Below are 22,079 nucleotides of genomic sequence, written 5' to 3'. Positions count from 1 at the left end.
ACCTGTTTTATCTAGTATGTGTCAATATTATGTACCTCCCTTTCCTGCCACATGTTAAACATTTAATACAGATACACTTATTTATAGTATTTTTATTGATAATATTTTATACCTACTATTTTACAAATATTTCTATAGAGTTCCTAATACAAAAATACTAAAAATAAAACAATTCAAGTTTTATTCACATTTTTTATTAATAATAAATTATATTTACACGTTTATTTTTATAAATTAAATAAATTACTTAAATGTACATTCTTACCCAGTGAATTCGTCTTAATGTAATTTGAATGTTTTTAATTTTTATACATTTTATATACCTCTGTTATTACAATCACAGGTGTTTCTAAAGTGTATTAAATAAATAATTGTTTAAATAACTGATATTTATTTTAAAAATAATATGCTAATAACTACACAACATACAATAGGTATCCTAAATAGTTTGAAAGTAACGTCATCCTTTTCACAACGTATGGAACATTGTGGAAAGGATTACATTACAGAAAAGAAGGCACTAAGTATGTATAGATTGTATAGCTTCGTCAATTGAGTATCGTTTAAAATTAAAGATTTGTAACCAATCAATTTGCACAAATATATTCTAAATCGCTTAAATAACCTATTTTCACATAAGTATGTATATAAGTAACACAAATAGCATTGTTATTTCACACGAGAAAGCAATGTAAATACTCGTTTTAGTTTTTTAAAGTACTAGTATGTGATCGGTTTTATTACTGTCACGATATATTTTGTTGTATAAATACCTAGTATAAATACTTATAATAAATATATTTCGTATTTAATCAAGCATGTTTCAGATTATATGAATTAATTTAATAATGTTGGAAAAGTTGTATTATAAAGGATTATTTCGATTTATTTAAGTGCCATAAGGCCCGATTTATCAGTCGCCTTAACTAGTGTTTAACTTAGGAATGAGTTTGATGTTTGATATTTTTTATATCGGAAATCTATCAAAATATTAAATTAGTGATTTGGCGATTGAGAAATCAACCCTAAACAGAATTTGTTATTTAATTGTTTATAAATAAATTGTGTTCAATTTTATACGCTTGTTTCATTTTTACCAGATCCAGAGTTTTAACTGCCTGAGCAGAGCTTTAACAGTAACTAGTAGTTTAACAGTATGATAACTGTTAAACTTTTACCTACTCTACGTAGCGGTAACCTAAAATTGAATTTTGATCCAAAGTTAGCAAACCCAACGACTGTTTTGTGTACTAGATGTTTCATTCTGAACAAAAGTTTTGTGTTTTGATCCGTTTCAATCTAACGCTATCCTTTTCTGCGGGAAGCAGTATAAAAGAGATAGCAATATATACACCTGTAATTTTAAGTTTGTTTAGAGATTGTGTACAGCTGAAAAAGAAGTTATAATTACCCAAGTAAAAGCGAGGAGCAGTAGTGGTATCTGACCTATTAAGTTTTGGAGTCCATTTTTTTTTAAGCGACGTAACTAGTTGTTAATTCTGGATCTTCGTTACTTGTGTTGGGTGAAGCTTGCGTTTCATTACTGGTTTGGGCTTCATTTTCGTTTAATTCATCAGTCGAAGAATTCACAGGATCTTTGCTATTTTTCGATTCTTCAAAATTTGCCGTTGCTTCATTGTTTAAAATAGTGGTTTGTGGTGTTGTTTCATTGGTACTGTCAATTTCCTGCACAGAAGAATTCTTGTTAGGATCTGTCAAACTACTTTCACGTATATTAGCTTTTGCGTTGATATCTTCAATAGAAGATTCTTTTGTAGTTGATCTCTCAATTGTATTGGCCTTTATAGCATCTTCTTGTTCTGCAGAAGCATCTATTGCAGCACTCTCGACAGTGGTAACATATTCTGCTGTACTCTGTGGTGGTGTCTCATAATTTCTGTCAATTTCTTGGGCAGAAGAGTTCTTGCTAGGATCCGTAGAACTACTTTCAGTCATAATAGTCTTTGTTTTAATATCTTCTATAGAAGATTCTTTTGCAGATGTGCTCTCATCGCCTAAATAAGATTCTATTGACTCAATATCTGTACTCTCATTTGCAGCATCATCTTTTTCTACAAAATCATTGTGGGTAGTTTGATTGTTTGGATCTATTGTAGCTCTTTCAACAGTTGTTTTATCAACTTTAGGTGTTGCTGCAATCGTCTGCGTTGTAATTTCATTTTCTTTGAATTTTTCAAATCTCATATTAGTTGGATTAGTGAAAATCGTGTTTAGTTGATTAGGTTCCGCAGTAATTATCATACCAGGCAACGCTGTTGGTTCCGCAGGTATTATCATACCAGGCAACGCTGTAGGTTCCGCAGGTATTATCATGTCAGGCAACGCTGTTGGTTCAGCAGTTATTGATACGTCACGGTCAGGCTTATTTTCGTTCGTATCATTGTTCAAAATTTCATTCACTGGTTTGCTCAAAATCGAGTTTTTATCATTTGGATAGAAGACGAATAAGTTTGTGATTTTACCATGGCCGATTATGCTACCATAATTATTATTGTGACCATTTGCGTTGTCCTTATTTGCTTCTTCTTTTTTTGCTTCCACATCACCGCTATTATTATTTTCACTAACATTGTTTCTGTCTGTATTTATTTTACTTAAAGCTTTTTCTATCTGTCTTGCTACTTCTTTTTTGATAAATTTTTCAATGTCCTGTAAAAATAACAGAAGCCATAAATTCTAAAATAAAATAAATAAATAAAAGAAATTATTGCATATACAATAGTTAAGAAGTAAATTATTTCTCCCAAACTTTAAATTGCCGTTTGGAGATGTTACGAAGACTAGGTATATGTAACCTATTATATTATGTCTTAAAGTTTCTACGACATTCAAATTCAAATTTTCTATGCACCTTTTTTAACAATTCATCCAATTCTGGTTTCATATTATTCGAAGGCGTATCTTCCTTCCTTCTTCTTAATTTTTCAAAAGGACTCATCTTTTCTTCAGTTGCCGGATTAGTATCACTTGTTTCCAATTCACCCACGTCGTAATGAAGTCCAGGTTTTATTAAATCCTGAAAACGTGTGGTTTGGGATTTTTAAAAATTCTTTTCCTTGCGTATATCAGATATGGGATCTATTCAAAATGTACCTAGTGGTATTAACCATAAATACTTTAAAGTTTATTTTGCAAATACCTTAAGTTTTATGTTTTAATGTTATTTTAGTGAAATTATACTTACATTCCAAACATATCCATGATCGCCAGTAAGATTCATTCCAAAAGTTTTTGATGATTGAATTTCTTTGTTTGAACCAATTGTAGCACTGATCTCATCAAAGGATTGTTCAATTTTATCTTTTGAAATTGCATTACCAATGCTTTCTTTTGGGGTTTCTGTACTATTTTCGTTTTCTTTAGAATTTACTGTGCTGCCTTGATGATTTACGATGGCAGGGATTTCTTCTAATGAAGGTTGAGGACTTGTATAGTATACTATATCAGGCTTAGACGTTGAGATTGATGGGATATTTGGATGGAAATCATCATTGTGAATAACATTTTTATCTGTCTGAACTTCTATACTATTAGGGTATTTTTCTGATAAAGGTTGAGGAGCCGTATAATGTGAAGAAACAGGTTTTGGCGTTGAAGTTAAGGGAATATTTTGATGGGAATCATCACTGTGGTTAACATTTACATCTTTCTGGACTTCACTATCATTAGGGATTACTTCTGATAAAGGCTGAGGAGTCGTATAGTATAGTATATCAGGTTTTGGCGTTGGGATTGAGGGAAAATTTTGATGAGAACCACCATTGTGGTTAACATTATCTTTCTGAACTTCTAAGTCATCAGGGATTTCTTGTGACAGATATTGAGGGATCATATAGTATAGAAAATCAGATTTGAAATTTGGAATTGAGGGGTGATAAGGATTATTAATATTTTTATATTTTAGAGCTTCCATGATTTCATGGCCTTTTTCTGGGATAATTTGAGAAGTTGTTTCCAAAAATTCTGGTTTAACTGTAGTGACCGATGGGTGTTCTTGTTTATAATGATTATTTTTTTCACGAATTGTGAATTTACTGTCATTTGTATCGGGATGGTTTGGTTTGTCATCTTTATTTTGTATGAGGTTGGGATGGATAGATTCTGATGGTGCAAAGTCGACATAGAAGTGACTTCCACTAAAATGCTGAAACATACAAAAAAATATTACCGTTAACGGTCTTCAATAAAAGTTATTTAAAACTTTTATTGAAGACCGTTAACGGTTTTTTTGACGATGGTGCCTATATTTTTGTCAGATTTAGATTCAGTTTCGTGTCAATGGGACACTACTACTAAAACTCCGCTGTCCGTCCATCTGTCCATCCGTCTGTGTGTTTGTCAGCGGGCTGTATCTCATGAACCCTAATAGGTAGAGAGTTGAAATTTTGACAGAATGTGTATTTCTATTCGCCATAACTACAAATACTTAATAAAAGTTTCAAAATGACCACCATGCAAATTAAAAATTACACAGTGTATTACATAATGTTACACAGTGTAATTACATAGTGTATTGTACGACGATGATACGGAACCCTTCGCGAGCGAGTCCGACACGCACTTGACCAGTTTTTATTTTATCCTAATCGATGACCCATCAGGTAGGTATCTACGTCCTATTAAATTTAATCTTGGCGATGGACGGAACTGCTCAAAAACAAACTCCTCGATTCCCATCGATAGCTCAACGGTCGAGGAGCGGACTGAATTCCAAAAGGTCGGCGGTTCAAATCCCACCCTATTGTCGTACCCACTCCTGGCACAAGCTTTACGCTTAATTGGAGAGGAAAGGGGAGTATTAGTCATGATTAGCAGCATGGCTAATATTCTTTAAAAAAAAAAAAACTTACATTCCATATTTCTCCCTTATCACCTCTCAAATGCATTCCATATGTGTGAGGTTTCTTAAGAGCGTGTGGCACGTACAGGGGTTCTTCAGGTTTGATGTTGTTAATGTGCTGAAAATAAGGTCATTTTAATATCATTTGTGAACGTTGAAGCTAAGCTATCGTTAACATGATCAACCCATCGCCGGCCCACTACTAAGTACAGGTCTCATCTAAGAGTGAGACGGGCTTAATCCACCTGCCATACTAGCCAATCCGGTGAACTTCACACATTTTTCATCACGATGTTTTCCGTCACGGTTAAAGCAAGTGATATTTAATTGCTTAAAACGCACATAACTTAAAAAGTTAGAGTTTTGCCCGGGATCGAACCCCCGAAAACCTCCCGAAAAGGAGACTTAACTAGGTGCTAGCCTAGTGGTTTAAAGGTCAATAACTCCGAAACGTTAGAGGTGCATGCTCGACATCACACCTAAGGCTGAGATCTATAGAGCGAACTTTGACTTTGCTCAGACTTAATACACTGTTAAAACGAGACGACGTCGTTATACCGGTAGCATAAATCTGTCTCGTTTTAACTGAATCTTAAGTCTAAGCAAATTCAAAGTGCGCTCTATAGATTTCAAACTTAGACACCCCAAATAGGAGGTCTAAACCACTAGGCTATGGCCGCGCCGAGGTTTTAGAGCATTTTAAAGAGTCTGTTGAAGGAAATTCATACTTACATTTGAAGAGTATCCTTGATTACTTATCGGGTTCATAGTATTCGTTTTAGGTGTGCCAATGTTTTGTCCAGGAATGTGATAATTCAGACGATCCTGTAAAATACTTGCTTTTCCCTTGTCCGCTTCATGATTATTTGCTTTATCAACGTAGATTACAGACTGAAAGATAAAATAATTATTAAAAGTTAGAGTTAATCGTACTTGGACTCTGGTTGCGATCTATAGTGCGCACTTTGACTTAAGATACAGCTACATAAAGATGTTAGAAGGAGACAGCGTTAAATTAAATATATCGCTGGCATAAATTTGTCTCGTTTTGACTGAAACTTAAGTCTTATCAAAGTCAATGGAGGCTCTTTGTGTCTATGCGTAAGTTTGAGATCGATAGAGCGCACTTTGCTTTTGCTCAAACTTAAGTACCTACCTGTTAAAACGAGACAGCGTTATATCGCTGACTTATCTGTCTCGTTTTAATTGAGACTTTAGAATACCTTTGACAAAACGTCGAAGCTTCAACGTCACTGACAGGCGTCAAATGTTCTTACATTTGACATTAGGTAGGCAGCGAAAAAATCGTAAGTCTATGATAGAGATAATCATAGGTTCGTCAGGTAGCCTATTTTTCTATGATTTCACGTCACCCATAGCCTAATACTTGACATATTAGATTACATAGGTACATTTATTAGATTAACTGAGAGTTCCCTCACTCTGGTTCAGGTCTGAGCAAAGTTAAAGTTCACTCTATAGATCACAGCCTTAGGTCTACTGGTCGCTGTTTTGTTAACTTACCGGTCTATTTGCTAATAATCGCTGCATGTACTCCGGTAATGAAGAGAGATCTAAATTAGGCAGCGTAGGCGCTGGTGGTATGTTCTAGAAAAAAAAATTAATAGAAAACATAGGTAATGTTTCAAATATAACTTAACGTATCAAAAGTATATAGCATGTAATATTATGCAAATATTTCAATGGTCTAATCAGCATTTTCAAAATTACTTTTACCACATTAACCCAATTTGAATAAATTATTTGATTTTTGATTTTGACTCTTTTGACTTTAATTTTGGTGGGTACATACCATAAGTTGAGCAGAAACAGTACGTAGAGCGAACAATAGTAGAATTATCTGCAAAAAAAATACAGGTGCTTGGGTTAGGTATCACCCCAAGTAGCACATGACAGCCGCACAGTGACTTGATTAAGTATAGAATTTGTGACAACTTAAGGCTGTTTTAGTTTGCTGCATAAGGCCTGTATAGTTAGCTACTCAGCCCTACATAGGTAGCGAAGTTGAAGTGACAATAAGCAAGGCACATACTCGTAATATGTCAAACAAGTGTAAATTAAAAAATTATAACACCCCCGACAAGTAAAGGTTAAAGAGCTCATAACTTTCAAACGCCTGAACTGATTTTCTTGGATTATAGCTAAGAAGTAAGAACACTCTCAATCAAGCCACCTTTCAAACAAAAAAATAATTAAAATCGGTTCATTAGTTTAGTTTAGGAGGTACGATGCCACAGACAGATACACAGATACACAGATAACAGATACACACGTCAAACTTATAACATCCTTCTTTTTGGGTCGGGGGTTAAAAAGCCAAGGAGCTATGAAACACCTTAGCTTATTGTGAAATACCGATGGACATTGGGATACTAAGAGCCTCCACTAGGCGGACATACGAGTCGCAGGGAGCCGCTGGATTCAGGCGGCGCAAGACCGTGGCGTATGGAAGTATTACAAGAGACCTATGCCCTGCAGAAGAGGATGTCTATCGGTTCATAATGATGATGATGACTATGAGTCTATGAGCTTTTTGAGCCTTTGCCATTTGAAATGAGTAACTGCTCAGTTTTTTGCTACCTCTTCTCAGTAGAAACAAATTTCTTAACCAGTGATACACTTGCGAATCTATTTAACCCCCGACCCAAAAAGAGGGGTGTTATAAATTTGACGTGTGTATCTGTGTGTCTGTCTGTGGCATCGTAGCTCCTAAACGAATGAACCGATTTTAATTTAGTTTTTTTTTTTGAAAGGTGGCTTGGCTTGATCGAGAGAGTTCTTAGCTATAATCGAAGAAAATCGGTTCAGCCGTTTGAAAGTTATCAGCTCTTTTCTAGTTTTCTTATGGAGCTTTTTGTGTCGGGGGTTTTTCATGAGTTATTTTATTTGGAAGTAGTTGATGCCCGCGACTTCGTTCGCGTGGAGTTAGGGTTCAGAAAATCCCGTGGAAACTCTTTTTTTCTTATTTTCCGGAATTGAAGTAGTATCGGTCTTTAAGTATAACATGCAATAAATCACGTCGATCCATTCTTCCTTTGCGATGTGATTGAGGGACAAACCAATAAACAAAGTATCGCATTTATACCTAATATTATATGGAGAGTAAATAGTGCATAGTCATAATGGAATAGTGATACGTACCTGTGTTTCCATTTTGTAACCTCACTAACACAGCACAAACTGAATGCAAATAAATCGCAAAGCTATTTGATATATTTATATACTGACCCAACTAATGAATATTTTATCTTTTATCTGTGTGTCATCTATTATCTTAACTAAATCAAGCTGTCCCGTTACTACCTAATTAGGGACAAATTATAAAGTCATTAATATCTACCAGTGTCTTAATCAACGCGTCGAAATATTGCAATTCGACTTCGCACGGGGAATCTACCTATCTCATAGACAAATAGGTATGTAGGTATGTGTTATATTGGAGGTGCGTGACCGGGATCGAACCCGGGAACTCTCGAATTGCAGGCTGAAGTCTTAACCACTAGGCTATCGCATCGCTTAATTATTTTTTTGCGATGTTTTATATTGTAATAACTAAAACATTTTGTATTCAAAGATTTCGTCATTAGAAATCAAAATACAATGTAAAGGATTCTTTAAATGATAAGAAAGCTTGGGAATGAGTTGCCAAAGAGCTACCTATGTGGTTTGTTGTTGGCTGGGCGCGTTTGGAACCCTCGTAGCTTTAGTTTTAAGTTTACGTGATTAATTGTCACCACTATAATTTACAAATCTAACAATTTTGCCATCAAAAGAAGTACAGATAGATTTGAGATTGAGTTTGAATTAACCCATCGCCGGCCACTACTGAGCACGGGCTAGTACTAAGTCCTCTCAGAATGAGAAGGCTTCAATTACTAGCCAGCAGGTCTGATTGCAGCCAAGTGCTAGTCTATAAATTAAAAAAAAACATCTAGTCTACCTCGTTGGCCAAGTGTGGATTGGCAGACTTCATACACTTTTGATAACATTATGGAGAGCTCTCAGATATGAAGATTTCCTCACGATGTTTTCCTTTAACGTGACATTAAATGATATCTTTAAAACAAGAGTGAATAGGCACCTTCTAAGTAAACGCGTCCCATCTTAGACCACATCATCACTTTCCATCAGGTGTGATTGGGGTCACGCGCTTGCCTATAGTGAATAAAAAAAATTGATTGCTTAAAACGCACGTAGCTCCGAAAAGTTGGAGATGCGTGTCTGGCATCGAACCCCAGATCCCTCGTATTCGAGGCTGAATTTTCGGCGATGATTTCGTATTTAAAATATGTACATAGTTCGAGAGCCCTGTAGGTATGTGCTAAACCTTAATGGAATAAGCAATTATGCGATGTCTGATAACATACCTATTAAATAGAAAATTTGAATCGCCTATAGATAAAAAGATAAGAGATAAGATATATTCATTAGAAAATATAAAAATATCTCTTATTCTTCTCGTTGATTTATTTGTGCTTAGGTACTGTAGGTCGTTTAGTCGCGACCATAATATTTGGAATTTTTGACACACCTTAATTTGGAAAGTATATACATACCTAGTCTACTAATATTTAAATCATTTTAAAAGATAAGACATCGTGTATAAAATAGGTATATGTTTATAATTTTTTTCAATAAGTTAAAGCTGGGCTAGATAAAAAGTTTTATGAAAAACCTTGTAAGTTATTTAAAATAGGTTGGTATAATTTTTATAATATTATGTAAATAGGTGTAAAATTAAACTACATATAGGTAAATTATACAAAATGTTTTATTTATTAACAGTGCTAAAAAGTTCTAACCAACTAGGTACCTAATTAATATTATTTCAAGACTGGTGTACGTAGGTACCTACCTACCTACCTCAAGACAGAGCTTTGAGTGATGAGTCACATTCATTTTGCATTTTCACTTTATTTCCTTCATTTCATATTATTTTTACTCTATACTTACTCTACGAGGACTTTTAACTACGAAATAATATAATAATACAATAAATAAATTAGTTAATTATTATTAATTATAATAAGTCGACATCTGCAATGAAGAAAGAAAGAAGGAAGGAAGAAAGGGTGTTGAGTGTTGAGTCACATTCTTTTTTCATTTCCACTTCATTTCATATTATTTTTACTTTGTACCTACTCTAAGGGTGAGATTTATAAAGCGCACTTTGACATTGCTCAGACTTAAGATTGAGTTAAAACGAGACAGATTTATGTGAGAGATATACATCTGTCTCGTTTTAACTCTGGCTTAAGTCTAAGCAAAGTCTGAGTGTGGTTTATTGATCTCACCCTAAGAAGACTTTTAACTATAAAATAATATAATACTACAATAAATAAATTACTTAATTATTTTTAATTATAATAAATCGATATCTGCAAGGAAGAACATTTGCCTATTTCAGTTTTTGGCGATTTTGAGTTTTGAGATATTATGATCGCTGATCGAGCCTCAATAAAATTCCGAGATTCAACTGAGATAAATTTTTTTCCCTTGCAGGTGTCGAATTAGCGAAGTAAAAATAAATCGTTTCAAAATAGGCTTGAGCTCTACTTAGTAGGTATTTATTAGTTCAATGATTTATAATGCATTTTTCAGGACAAGATTTCCTCGTCATATTCATTTTCCCTACTCTTATTGAACGTCGCTTTTTCCAATGTTGTCTCTTTATTCTTCTGTTGCCAAAAGATTTCTTCCAGTTGCTTAGTTACTTCTTCTTTGACAATTATTTCGATGTTCTGTTAAAAAATGAAAAGTTAAAAAACCATTTTCCAGAAGGATTTTTAATTGGATGTCTTTTGTCTTTCATTCATTCTTTTAGTCTTTTCTATACTTATCCAACAATTTCTAACAATAAAATAATTCATTTACGAATGTTACCTCATTTAGAATTTCCATATAAGCTGATGTCCATTTTGAAAGCCAATCCCAAAACTCGTCCTAAAAAAGACGAGTTAGTTACGAAAGTAGATAAAATTGTAAGATCATTACTTGTGAGATCACTTGAGATTTAAATAAATAAAATAACACAATGTTTGAATGTTGTATAGGTACATACCTTATTAAACAAGTCATCTAAGTTAGCATTTTCGGATTTTTTATCATTTTTACTATCATCATCAGTGTTACATTCCTAAAATAACGAAGTAATTTTATTAATAGATATTATAATTATTAGTACTTATACATTTGTGTGAAGAAAGATACATATAGCGAACATTACATAAAGAAGTATTATTAAGATTTACATACTTTACAGTTTTCTTCACTTATTTTATTTGTAACAGAGGTTTCTGTCTTATTTTCTTTTAGTTCTGTAGTTGAAGTCTCATTGAAACTTTCGATATTCACGGGACCTAATGTAGATTCTTTGTCTTTTTCAATGCTCATAGTTTTATTACAAGTAGTAGTTAGTATTTCAATGGCTGGAGGTTCTGGGTTCTCGCATTTGTTGTCTTCAATTGTCTGAATTTTAGTGGGCTCAGTAGTGTTTAACTAAAAAAAATATCAAAAAAAATCTGTCATTTTGTATGAAGACTTTAATGTTATGAAGCTAACCTTAAACTGTATGAGATTGTAATAAATGAACTGGAAATACTTTCTCGAGTAGGTACTTACATTTGCCGTGTTTGTGTTGTCAGAATTATTGGTTGATGTTCCCATTTTTTCCTTAATTACTGCGTCTACATCTTCATTAACCACAGATAATGAGTTATTGGCATTATCTCTCTTATCGCTACAATTATTATGCATACTAGCCTCTCCAACATGATTTTTATCAACGGTGTTATAAGGTTTAATTTCTAGCTTATCATCTTTGGTAAGATTCTTAGAATCTGATGTTGTAAAATCGTTGACGTGTACATATGGGGCTGCTATATCCTGAAATACACCCACATCTCAGATTTATATTAAAAGAAATAATCAGAAATAACTTATGAATAAACTCTTAAAAACTTACATTCGGAAATTCTTTGTTATCACCTGCCATAATTAATTCATAATAAGTGAGAAATTTCCTTCCTTCGGGTGTATTTAATATTCCGTTTGCACTAGCAAATCTATCTTTAAATTTTTCTGTAATACTTCCAATCGTTTTACTCATTTGGTTAACGTTATGTAACATTTCTTTATTGTGTCTAAGCGTTTTGTTTGCTTCATTACTATTTCTTGTTTTTTCTATATCTATTACTTGAGTTACATTTTTATTTCTATTTTCCATTTCTTTAGGTACACTATTAAGAATTTCATTTTTTGGAACCTGATTTAATTTCTTTATATCATCTATTTCTGACGAAGGTATTTGATTAACGTTTCGTAATTCAACGTTGGGTGTATTTGATTGTATTGTTTGTTTATAGGGATTATTATTTAATGTGTAACTTTCACTTGGCCTTTGTTGAACAGGCTGAGCAAGATGTTGGTTATAGATGGGTTCATTTTGCATGTAATGCATATGCTGGAAAAAATTGACATAAGTTAATTGAAAAAGCTCATTATGAAAACATCTACTTAATAAACTCTAACATTGACTAACGATACACACCTTAAGAGGGCTCTCTCCGTCACTCGTTTCCACTCGTTTCATACAATCGTAGTTCCAATTTCATTTGAATATTAAGCAACCTAAGTCCATGAAATTTTGCAGACATATTCTAGAAACTAATATCTATGTCTGTGGTTTTCCAGATTTCTTTTAAAATATTCGGTTTCAAAGTTACGCGGTCTTAAAATTTTCATACAAATCTTGGAGCCCCTGTAATTTTAAAACTACATATTTTTAGAAAAATCTAAAGCACCACAGACACGGATATTAGTTTCTAGAATATGTCTGCAAAATTTCATGGACTTTGCTTGCTTAATATTCAAATGAAATTGGAACTACGATTGTATGAAACGAGTGGAAACGAGTGACGGAGAGAGCCCTGTTAAACCAGTGGGCTTATAGATATGAAATTTGTACAGCGGCATGAGAAGCACTAAGTAAGCACTAAGGGGCTTAGATAGGTGATAAGGGGAAACTGCATCGGGCACACGACTATATACAATAAAGCCAATAAGTAAACGAAACCGTACGCTGGTTCTAAAATGAGTCTGAAAATGTTTCTTCCCTAGAGACTTTGTAAAATATTCATCATCCTCGAAGTGAAGTTTGACGATCATTATGTCAAAATTAGTTGGGCTAGGCTCGCTTCTTTTATTTTTAGGAAGTTATATGCACCATCATTATCAACCGATAGACGTCCACTATTGGACATATTATGTAGTTGTAGGGGCATTCACACGCTACGGTCTTGCGTCGCCTGAATTCAGCGGCTCCCTGCGACTCGTTTGAAGCTGTCTTTCCACCTTGTAGAGAGGTCTTCCAACGCTGCGCTTTCCAGGTCGCCATTTTAGCACCTTGGGACACCAACGTTTACCAGTTATACCAATTGCCACTTTAGCTTCAAAACCTGTTGAGCCCTACCCATATAGCTACCCCTGTATCTTTCAATCATTTCTGTATTTGCCAACCTGGAGATCTTTTGCCTAAAATCTTCTTCTCAGGCAGACTTTCAAGAGATAAATATTTACTGTATGATAAGTTGAAGCTATTTTATATGTTACATCCAAACTATTAGCAAGCTGAAGTGGCAGTGGGCAGGCCATGCCTGTCGTAGAGGCGATTGCCGTTGGAGCCGGAAAGTCCTTGAGTGGAGACCGCGTTTAAGCAAACGTAGCGTGGGACGCCCTCCAGCACGATGGACCGACGATATAAAGCGGCTGGCGGGAAGTGGCTGGATGAGGAAGGCTGAGGACCGGGTGTGGTGGCGCTCTATAGGGAAGGCCTATGTCCAACAGTGGACATCCATAGGCTGATGATGATGATGATTTTATATGTTGTGCATAAAATATTTTTGTACATTCCTGACCTTAGTTTAATTGTACCTATATCATCTATGTTGTCTTCAGTGAAACTATTCTACTTACGTTCAAATAGTAACCTTGATCGTTATTAAAATTCATGCCATACGCTCCAGGTATGCTGCCAATCTGTCTACCACCGGAATACACAGTATTCATGTGATCATACAAAATGTTTCCATTTTCATCTATTAAAAAAGGATTCATTACATTCTTAGAGCTGTCGTACAGCTGAAAAATAAATGGAATACCAGTTTTGTGATTCTAATTTTTGTTTTTATTAATTTTGCTATAGTAAAATCTGATAGATGAGGCGTCCAGTTGCAAAACTCGCCAACTTTGCCATTTGCTTTGTTTTTTTATTATAATCTTATCTTATTGAATTGGGTTATTATAACAATTTTAGAAAATTGCCAATAATATTTGGAACACACTGTGGGAAAATTAAAAATCCTGCTGTATTAGAACAATATAAGAATACATCTGATGTAGCTTGCAAACTGGAGCCGGGCATAGGACACTTTTCCGGAATAATCCCATAAAGTTCCCATGAGATTGAAAAAAGTTGTATTTATCATGCTGATAAAGTCGCGAAAGCAAAAGCTAAGTAGCCGGTAATAAATGAAGTAACTAGTACTTTACACAAATGTAATGAATGAATGAATTAATTAATGATTTATTCAATAAAGTAGTGTGGGAAAATAAAAATCCATCAACAATCTGAAAATCTAATATTTAATTTTCTTACATTTGATTTTAAGATATTTTTAAGTTAGATTTATTTGTGGCTGATCTTACATAACCATGGTTGTCCTTACATTTTGGTTATGAGAATATTAATCGGAGCAGTTGCTATGTCGAGTTCTTCAATTTAATTTTAGCATTTAACTCTCGTTGTTCTAACATTATTTTCGGGATTTAAGTACCTATATTATTAATTAATTAATTGAATTGTAACAGTTCCTAATGCTAGTTTCCAGTTATTTAATGTAATTTTAGCTATTCTTACGTTTAAATAAGGCTTTTCTTATTTTTGGTTAAAATAATAATAATTAATCATATTATTTACTATAGAATACACGTTTAGTAAGTTAGATTGCCGTTGTCCTTAGAATTTAGTTTTATTGTTCTTATATTATTTTAAGTGTTATAATAATAATTGTAAGAGTTCCTATGTCTAGTTGTTTATTGTTCTTAGATTTAGGTAATTTTGGTTGAACTCACATTTTACTTTTCTTGTTTTATACCTAACTATTTACTTAAGACATTGTAAGAGTTCCTATGTCTAGTTGTTTATTGTTCTTAGATTTAGGAAATTTTATTTGAACTCACATTTTATTTTTCTTGTCTTATGCCTAACTATTTACTTAATAGAACTATTCTTCACTTACTGGTCTATTCCCTAACATTCTGTTCGTATAATCCGGGTTGGCTGTGGGATCTATATTGTGTTGGGCCGTGGCTCCTGGTATGTTCTAGAACAAAGTATTATTGTTTTTTTTTTAATGTTACAGTAAAACATAAAGCTAGCCTTATCTAATTACTGTTCAAATCATGCCCGCGTACGGTGCCAAGAATACTGGCTGCATTTCCGCGCTGGACAACCATGGCTGATCCTTTGCGCAAAAAATGAGCCAGCCCTTATGTTACCAGATGAAACCTCGATGAAATGTCTTGAATGTCTTAAATGTTTATTGTAAACAATATAAGTACTTTTTGAAAATACTTATATTGTTAAGTATAGAGATATGCGTGCGTCCTATCCACTTTTCTTTTTCCAATTAAAAAAGGAATTAAGTATCTATACGAACTGCAAAAAAAATCTTACCTGATAGTATAATTGTCTTTTGCCCCTAACCTTTTCAGTTGGATCAACCTGTAAAATAATAGGTACTTAATTAAAAATGTGTCTTTTTATAATACTTAACTAAGTATAATTTTTTAACGTCACAAGGTAATTTAAGCCTCCATAGCTAGGTTAATGGTGCAGCGGCAGACTAATACATACAGGCCTCATTCGCACGAGATCTTTTTTAACGTCCGTTAAAAAAGCGTTCTAATAGAACAAATGCATTCCCAAGTATCTGTTCATACGTCAACGCTTTTTTAACGCGCACTTTGTATTTTCAGCGCAACGCCGGGTTTTAACGCAACGCTTTTTTAACGCTCGTGCGAATTAGGGCATAAGGCTTATGACGACCTCCCTGGTGCAGTAGTAAGCGCTGTGGTCTTATTAGTGTGAAGTCCCGGGTTCGATTCCCGGTAGGGTTGGGAATCTTATAATTTCTAAATTTTTGGTCTGGTCTGCTGAGATGCTTTGGTCGTGGCTAGTTGCCACCCTACCGGCAAAGTCGTGCCGCCAAACGATTTAGCGTTCCGGTACGATGCCGTGTAGAAACCAAAGGGGTATGCGGGTTTCACAAAACTGCCATACCGCTTTCAGGTTAGCTCACTTCCATATTAGACTGCTTCATCACTTACCACCAGGTGAGATTGCAGTCAAGGGCTAGGACAGCTAGTATCTGAATTAAAAAAAAGTCAAACTGAGATCTATAGAGCGTATTTTGACTTTCCTCAGACTTAGACAAAGTTGAAATATGAGACAGGTATTTTATTTCTCTGGATAGATTGATTGGATGGATATATCTGTCTCATTTTGACTATGTTTTCCTTCAAACACCTAGTTAAATACTTACATTACTCCTTTTAATCCTGCTGTACTTCTCTTTTATTTTATCGAACATCTCATTTCTTAAAGTCTTAGCCTGAAACATAAAGTAAGTAGTTAACTAGTTGAATTATTTTCATTAATCTACTAGCTAAGAGAGCCTTGGGTTAGATCATTCCTTATTTAAATAATATTTATATTCTATCGACACCTCTATAATCGAAAGTAGTATAAGTAGTATCGTGGTAGTATGGAATACTTATTTTTAACCCCCGACCCAAAAAAAGGGGTGTTATAAGTTTGACGTGTGTATCTGTGTGTCTGTGTATCTGTGTATCTGTCTGTGGCATCGTAGCGCCTAAACGAATGAACCGATTTTAATTTACTTTTTTTTGTTTGAAAGGTGGCTTGATCGAGAGTGTTCTTAGCTATAATCCAAAAAAATTGGTTCAGCCGTTTAAAAGTTATCAGCTATTTTCTAGTTTTCTTGTAGAAAAGAAGGTTAGATAACCCTTAGGTTCATAATATTCAAGTGTCAATTGACAAATGTCAAACTGTCAAGATCGACGTTGCCTAGATATACATAATTATTTATTTGAAAATGATTTGTCGGGGGTGTTGAAAATTTTTAATTTACACTTGTGTAGTTATTAACTGTGTTTACAGGTAAAAGTAATTTTGGCCGAATACCTATGAGTTTTGACTTTAACATAATAAAGATACGTCTTAAAAAGAAATTTTATTCCAAACTAAATGATGCCCGCGACTTCGTCCGTGTTTTCCTTAAAATCCCGCGGGAGCTGTTTGATTTTCTGAGATAATTGTGGCCTGTGTTAATTTAAGGTGTATATGCCTATTTCCATTCCAAACAGTCAAATTGATTCTGCCATTGAGGCCTGTTAGCTAAGACGAATAGGTATCTAAATATCCTAACTTTCACATATTTTATAACATTAATGAGATAACTTACCCTATCGATATCTCTAAGATGGCGTGGATCTATATCTGGAATCTCTGGAACCTGGAAAAAAAATAACGCATAAGATTTTTCCATGGTGGAGTAGAGTCACATTTCTTGATAGCTATAAACTGAGCTTTGTATCTAACAGTTACCTATTATCTGTTATTTAGGTAATGATAACTAGATGATGCCCGCAGCTTCGCCCGCGTGGATTGGTTAGATCCCCTGCAGCATCAGGATTGAGGAGTTGGAGTCCAAATTTTTAATGGATCAACGTCGCAAAGTTCCTTTATCTACTAAAAAAACACAACTCCTCCATTTTTCAAAGTTGGTAAAAAAGGTAGCCTATGGTTAATCCTCTATACTTGTCTGTGAAAGTCCCGTCAAAATAGGTTTAGCCCGTTCAAACAGACAGACACTTCAATTTTATTTATTAAATAGTATAGATAAAGTGCTTCTTTTAGATGTTATTTATTTAAATTTTTATTAAACAAAGGTTATTATGATGTTAATGAATTTTTGAATGACAAATTTTAAATAGTGAATGCAATAATTAATAACAATTTGACATGTTAATATAATAATAAGTTGACATTTGTTACATTAAATAAATTCAATAAATTTTGCACGCCATGCTTGGCAGAATATGCGGTTCCACATAATATTTAAGACCAATGTACTTGTATATTATACCATATTCAAGCAAATAAACACTTCTTATTCTTATTCAAGATACTGAAACAACGAATAGGCCAAGGAAACTCTGAATTCGGTCACCTATCTAGTAGGTTCAGCGTTGCTTAACAAGCGAAATTGATGCCCCTTTATCATTTCTATGCCATTATTTAGAATTCTATGATCTTACCTGATAATAATCGTCAGGTTCATCTGTTTTCTCATCAGCGGTGGCATCATAATGATCTGCGTCATCTCTTACACTTTCACTTTCGTTATCAGTCTTATCTTCTACCTTATCATCCGTTCGTGATTGGTGTTCCTGCAATATAATCTATACATATAATAAAATTGTAGAAAAGTGGTGTCTGTACAATGGAAATATTTAAAAAAAAAGTAGCAGGGGTTGTTATTATATCGATGCCGAACCCGAAATTGTAATTAATTTTTTTTTGTCTGTTTGTCTGTTTGTCTGTGTGTTTGTGCACGCTAATCTCAGAAACGGCTTATTCGATTTAGATACGGTTTACACTAATATATTGTAGTAAGCTTAACTTAGGATTTAGTGTTTATTTCATGTCAATCGGTTCATAAATAAAAAAGTTATGTCAATTTAAAGAATCACGGCGCCTCGCGCCTGAGCGTCCGTGGCTATATAAAGCGCGAAAAGTCACTATTCCACGCGAACGAAGTCGCGGGCACAGCTAGTGTAACATATAATGTCACGAAATGTTTCAAAAGTGATCACTGATCACACTTGCATTTGAACCGATCACTATATCGGTGGATAGATATGGATAGCTGGTATCCAGCGTAACCGACATAGCTCAACGGATTGCAAAGCTGAAGTGACAATGGGTAGGCCCGCATAGTTTTTCAAACTGATAGACGCTGGGATCTCAAGGTATTAGAATGGCGACCTCCCACCGGAAAGCGCAGCGTTGTAAGACCCCCCATTAGATAGATAGTCGATAGCAAACGATTCAATACAGGGGGTCGATGGATTCAGACCGCACAAGACCGTGAGGTGTGGAAGCCCCTACAAAAGACCTATGTCCAGCAGCGGACGTCTGTCGGTTGATAATGATGAGGATGATGATTACCCATATAAATGCTAAAGCGTTTTTTGTTGGTATATTGGTGTTTTGGTTTGTCCTTCAATCATGTCTCAATGGAGCAACGAATCGACGTGATTTTTTTGCATCGATATAGTTAAAGACATGGAGAGTGGCATGGGCTACTTTTTTCTACTTTTACTAATACTAATAAGAGGACTAAGACAAATAAGAGAATACTTTTACTAATAAGAGAATTAAAACGAATCCTCACATCAACTAATTCCCAGTCAGCGAATTGGTAGCCGTGCCCATTAGTGAACGAACGAAGTGATGCGTCTAACTCTATTGGATTTTCATGCGGCGTTTCCTTCTTTATTGCACTGTCCTGTAACAACACAATGAAGATAGTTTATACTCGAGTTTTTATAGTATACTAGCTGACGCCCGCGACTTCGTCCGCGTGGATTTAGGTTTTTCGAAATCCCGTGGGAACTCTTTGGTTTTCCGGGATAAAAAGTAGCCTATGTGCTAATCCAGGATTTTATCTATCTCCATTCCGAATTTCAGCCAAATCCGTCCAGTAGTTTTTGCGTGAAGGAGTAACAAACATACACACACACACACACAGACACACACATACAAACTTTCGCCTTTATAATATTACTGTGATACAGAACGCAATAAGCAAGAGATCAAAGTTAACGCACAAAGTTAAAAAAAAAATGTGGTAAATGCATGTATTGCATACACCCACACAGCACACTGCACTGTTAAAAGTGCTCTTTATTTCTAGGATTTGATTTAGAGGTAGAAATTTTTTTTTTACTATGTAGGTAGGTACTTATTTACAACTAATATTATTTCACAGTTTTAATTCTTCTTCATCTATTTTTAACCCCCGACCCAAAAAGAGGGGTGTTATAAGTTTGACGTGTGTATCTGTGTGTCTGTGTATCTGTGTATCTGTCTGTGGCATCGTAGCGCCTAAACGAATGAACCGATTTTAATTTAGTTTTTTTTGTTTGAAAGGAGGCTTGATCGAGAGTGTTCTTAGCTATAATCTAAAAAAATTGGTTCAGCCGTTTAAGAGTTATCAGCTCTTTTCTAGTTTTCTTGTAGAAAAGAAGGTTAGATAACCCTTAGGTTCATAATATTCAAGTGTCAACTGACAAATGTCAAGCTGTCAAGATGGACGTTGCCTAGATATACATAATTATTTATTTGAAAATAATTTGTCGGGGGTGTTGAAAATTTTTAATTTACACTTGTTATCTATTTGTTTCATCTGTCAGCTGCAGTCCAATTGTTTTCTTTTTCTTACCTTGTTCTGAGGTGTAACGAAGCATTTGTCGAAGACAAATATAATCTCACGCAGGGTGGGCAGCTTCGACTCAGGACTGATAAACACAGTATTGTCTGTCAATTCTTTCACTCCATTCACATCCGCGCCATTCTTCAACTGAAATAATTTAAATATTATTACGGAACCCTAAAAGACGTTCACTGATACGATATTCGATTTACGACGGCCCGATATTCGCCGGCAACGAAGAGCACCGCACGAGGTACCTGCATGCACTCACTATACACCGGTTTATTAGAGATTTTTGGGGTTTATGGGAAGCTCCGCGAACTGCGGACGAAACAGTACCTATGGTCACCTGAGACCTCAACCGCATTTTGCTCTAACAGTTTCAGATCTACGAGGCCCTGATTCTCTATTGAAGTACACTGCCTTATTGCACAAACTTGTTTTCCTACATGTACCTTTGTAGCACATTGCCAAAATAGGTGTAATATTACTTAGGTCTTGGGTCAGTAAAGTAATTTAAAGACCTTCCAAAATAAATTAAGTAGTTTCATCAGCAATAAAAATAGGTATGACCTGGTTGTGTATAGTATAATAGAGAACAGATACTTCAAGTAGGTGCTTACCTCTATTTGGAGTATAGTGTATGCAGAGACATAGTGTAAAGCAAAGAACAGCGGGATAGTCTGTAAGAAAACAAGAAATTAAACTGGGGTTTAAGGAGACTTTCTTAACAAAAAATTGGTTGTCTGTAAAGTCGGTTTACTGACGATAGTTGAACGTGACAACAAAGGCCGATTGTGCTTCTTTGTTGCTCGTTCCGCGCTCTCGCTTGCACTTCAAGCCTTACATGGAACGCCTCAGAGCGAGGTAACGCCGCATGAGTCATGTTTTTTCGTGCGTGCAGCCGGCTCTATCGAATTATAAGACGTTGTCACGTCAAAAATCCGAAAACCGTGAATTAGTGGTTACATCATTTAAAAAAAAAGTGTTCATGTACAAATAATTAGTATTTTCAATTTTCAAAGTAAGACAATTATATTAAGTGGGATATCATATGAAAGGGCTTTACCTGTACATTCTAAAACAGATTTTTGTTTATTTTCATGCATAATAGTTTTTGATTTATTGTGCAAAATGTCGTACATAATACCTGAGTACGGAACCCCCAGTGCGCGAGTCTGACTCGTACGTGGCTTTAATTGCTTTAAACATTAATTAAATATTAATTTATTTGAGAAATGATTTCATACATACCTGTGTATACATTTTGATCATGACACTATCACCAACTAACTAACTAAATGATACTATGAGTTGTAGTGATTGAGAAATGTTAGATAATATTTATATAAAATTTCTAATTAATATTTTATCTTCAATTATTGTCGCTTAAATGATTTCGTTTCTATTACTAACTTATAGATAAACTATGCCTAATGGCATCTGTAGAAAATTTTGAGATGGTTTTTGATAAAAGCGGTGATAAACGACAGTTAAGGCGTTAGCCGGTGGGGGGCCGGGGTTCAATCCCAGGCATGCATGCACCTATAACTTCTCGGGATATAAAGCAAGTGTGTTTTATTAACCCCCGACCCAAAAAGAGAGGTGTTATAAGT

The 22,079-nt window shown here is 34.6% G+C and overlaps 2 protein-coding genes across 3 annotated transcripts; both read right to left on the bottom strand.

Annotated features, from left to right (window-relative positions):
• Positions 1-1,186: 1,186 nt before the first annotated feature.
• On the bottom strand, positions 1,187-8,085 carry LOC123870719 (rhoGEF domain-containing protein gxcI-like). Its single transcript, XM_045914098.1, has 8 exons — positions 8,024-8,085; positions 6,675-6,722; positions 6,386-6,469; positions 5,594-5,752; positions 4,872-4,979; positions 3,206-4,165; positions 2,873-3,037; positions 1,187-2,670 (listed from the first exon to the last, which is right to left on the bottom strand). Exons 1-8 carry the CDS (start codon positions 8,033-8,035, stop codon positions 1,474-1,476), a joined length of 2,733 nt encoding a protein of 910 aa, XP_045770054.1. The 5' UTR covers positions 8,036-8,085; the 3' UTR covers positions 1,187-1,473.
• A 1,759-nt stretch (positions 8,086-9,844) lies between these two features.
• LOC123870790 (putative uncharacterized protein DDB_G0282133) lies at positions 9,845-21,843 on the bottom strand. Of its 2 annotated transcripts, none has more exons than XM_045914223.1 (16): positions 21,718-21,843; positions 21,087-21,146; positions 20,473-20,610; positions 19,423-19,536; positions 18,284-18,415; positions 17,428-17,478; positions 16,486-16,554; positions 15,618-15,665; positions 15,181-15,264; positions 13,856-14,020; positions 11,847-12,344; positions 11,504-11,767; positions 11,138-11,380; positions 10,944-11,018; positions 10,766-10,825; positions 9,845-10,623 (listed from the first exon to the last, which is right to left on the bottom strand). In XM_045914223.1, exons 1-16 carry the CDS (start codon positions 21,736-21,738, stop codon positions 10,480-10,482), a joined length of 2,166 nt encoding a protein of 721 aa, XP_045770179.1. In that variant the 5' UTR covers positions 21,739-21,843; the 3' UTR covers positions 9,845-10,479. The 2 variants fall into 2 exon arrangements, with proteins under 2 accessions (XP_045770179.1, XP_045770181.1); XM_045914225.1 differs by having other exon boundaries at positions 11,847-12,338.
• Positions 21,844-22,079: the final 236 nt, after the last annotated feature.

Source organism: Maniola jurtina, chromosome 13 (assembly GCF_905333055.1).
Source record: "Maniola jurtina chromosome 13, ilManJurt1.1, whole genome shotgun sequence".
NCBI lineage: Eukaryota > Metazoa > Arthropoda > Insecta > Lepidoptera > Nymphalidae > Maniola > Maniola jurtina.
The sequence above is the reverse complement of the archived record's forward strand: the minus strand, read 5'-3'. Positions and strand labels throughout refer to the sequence as shown.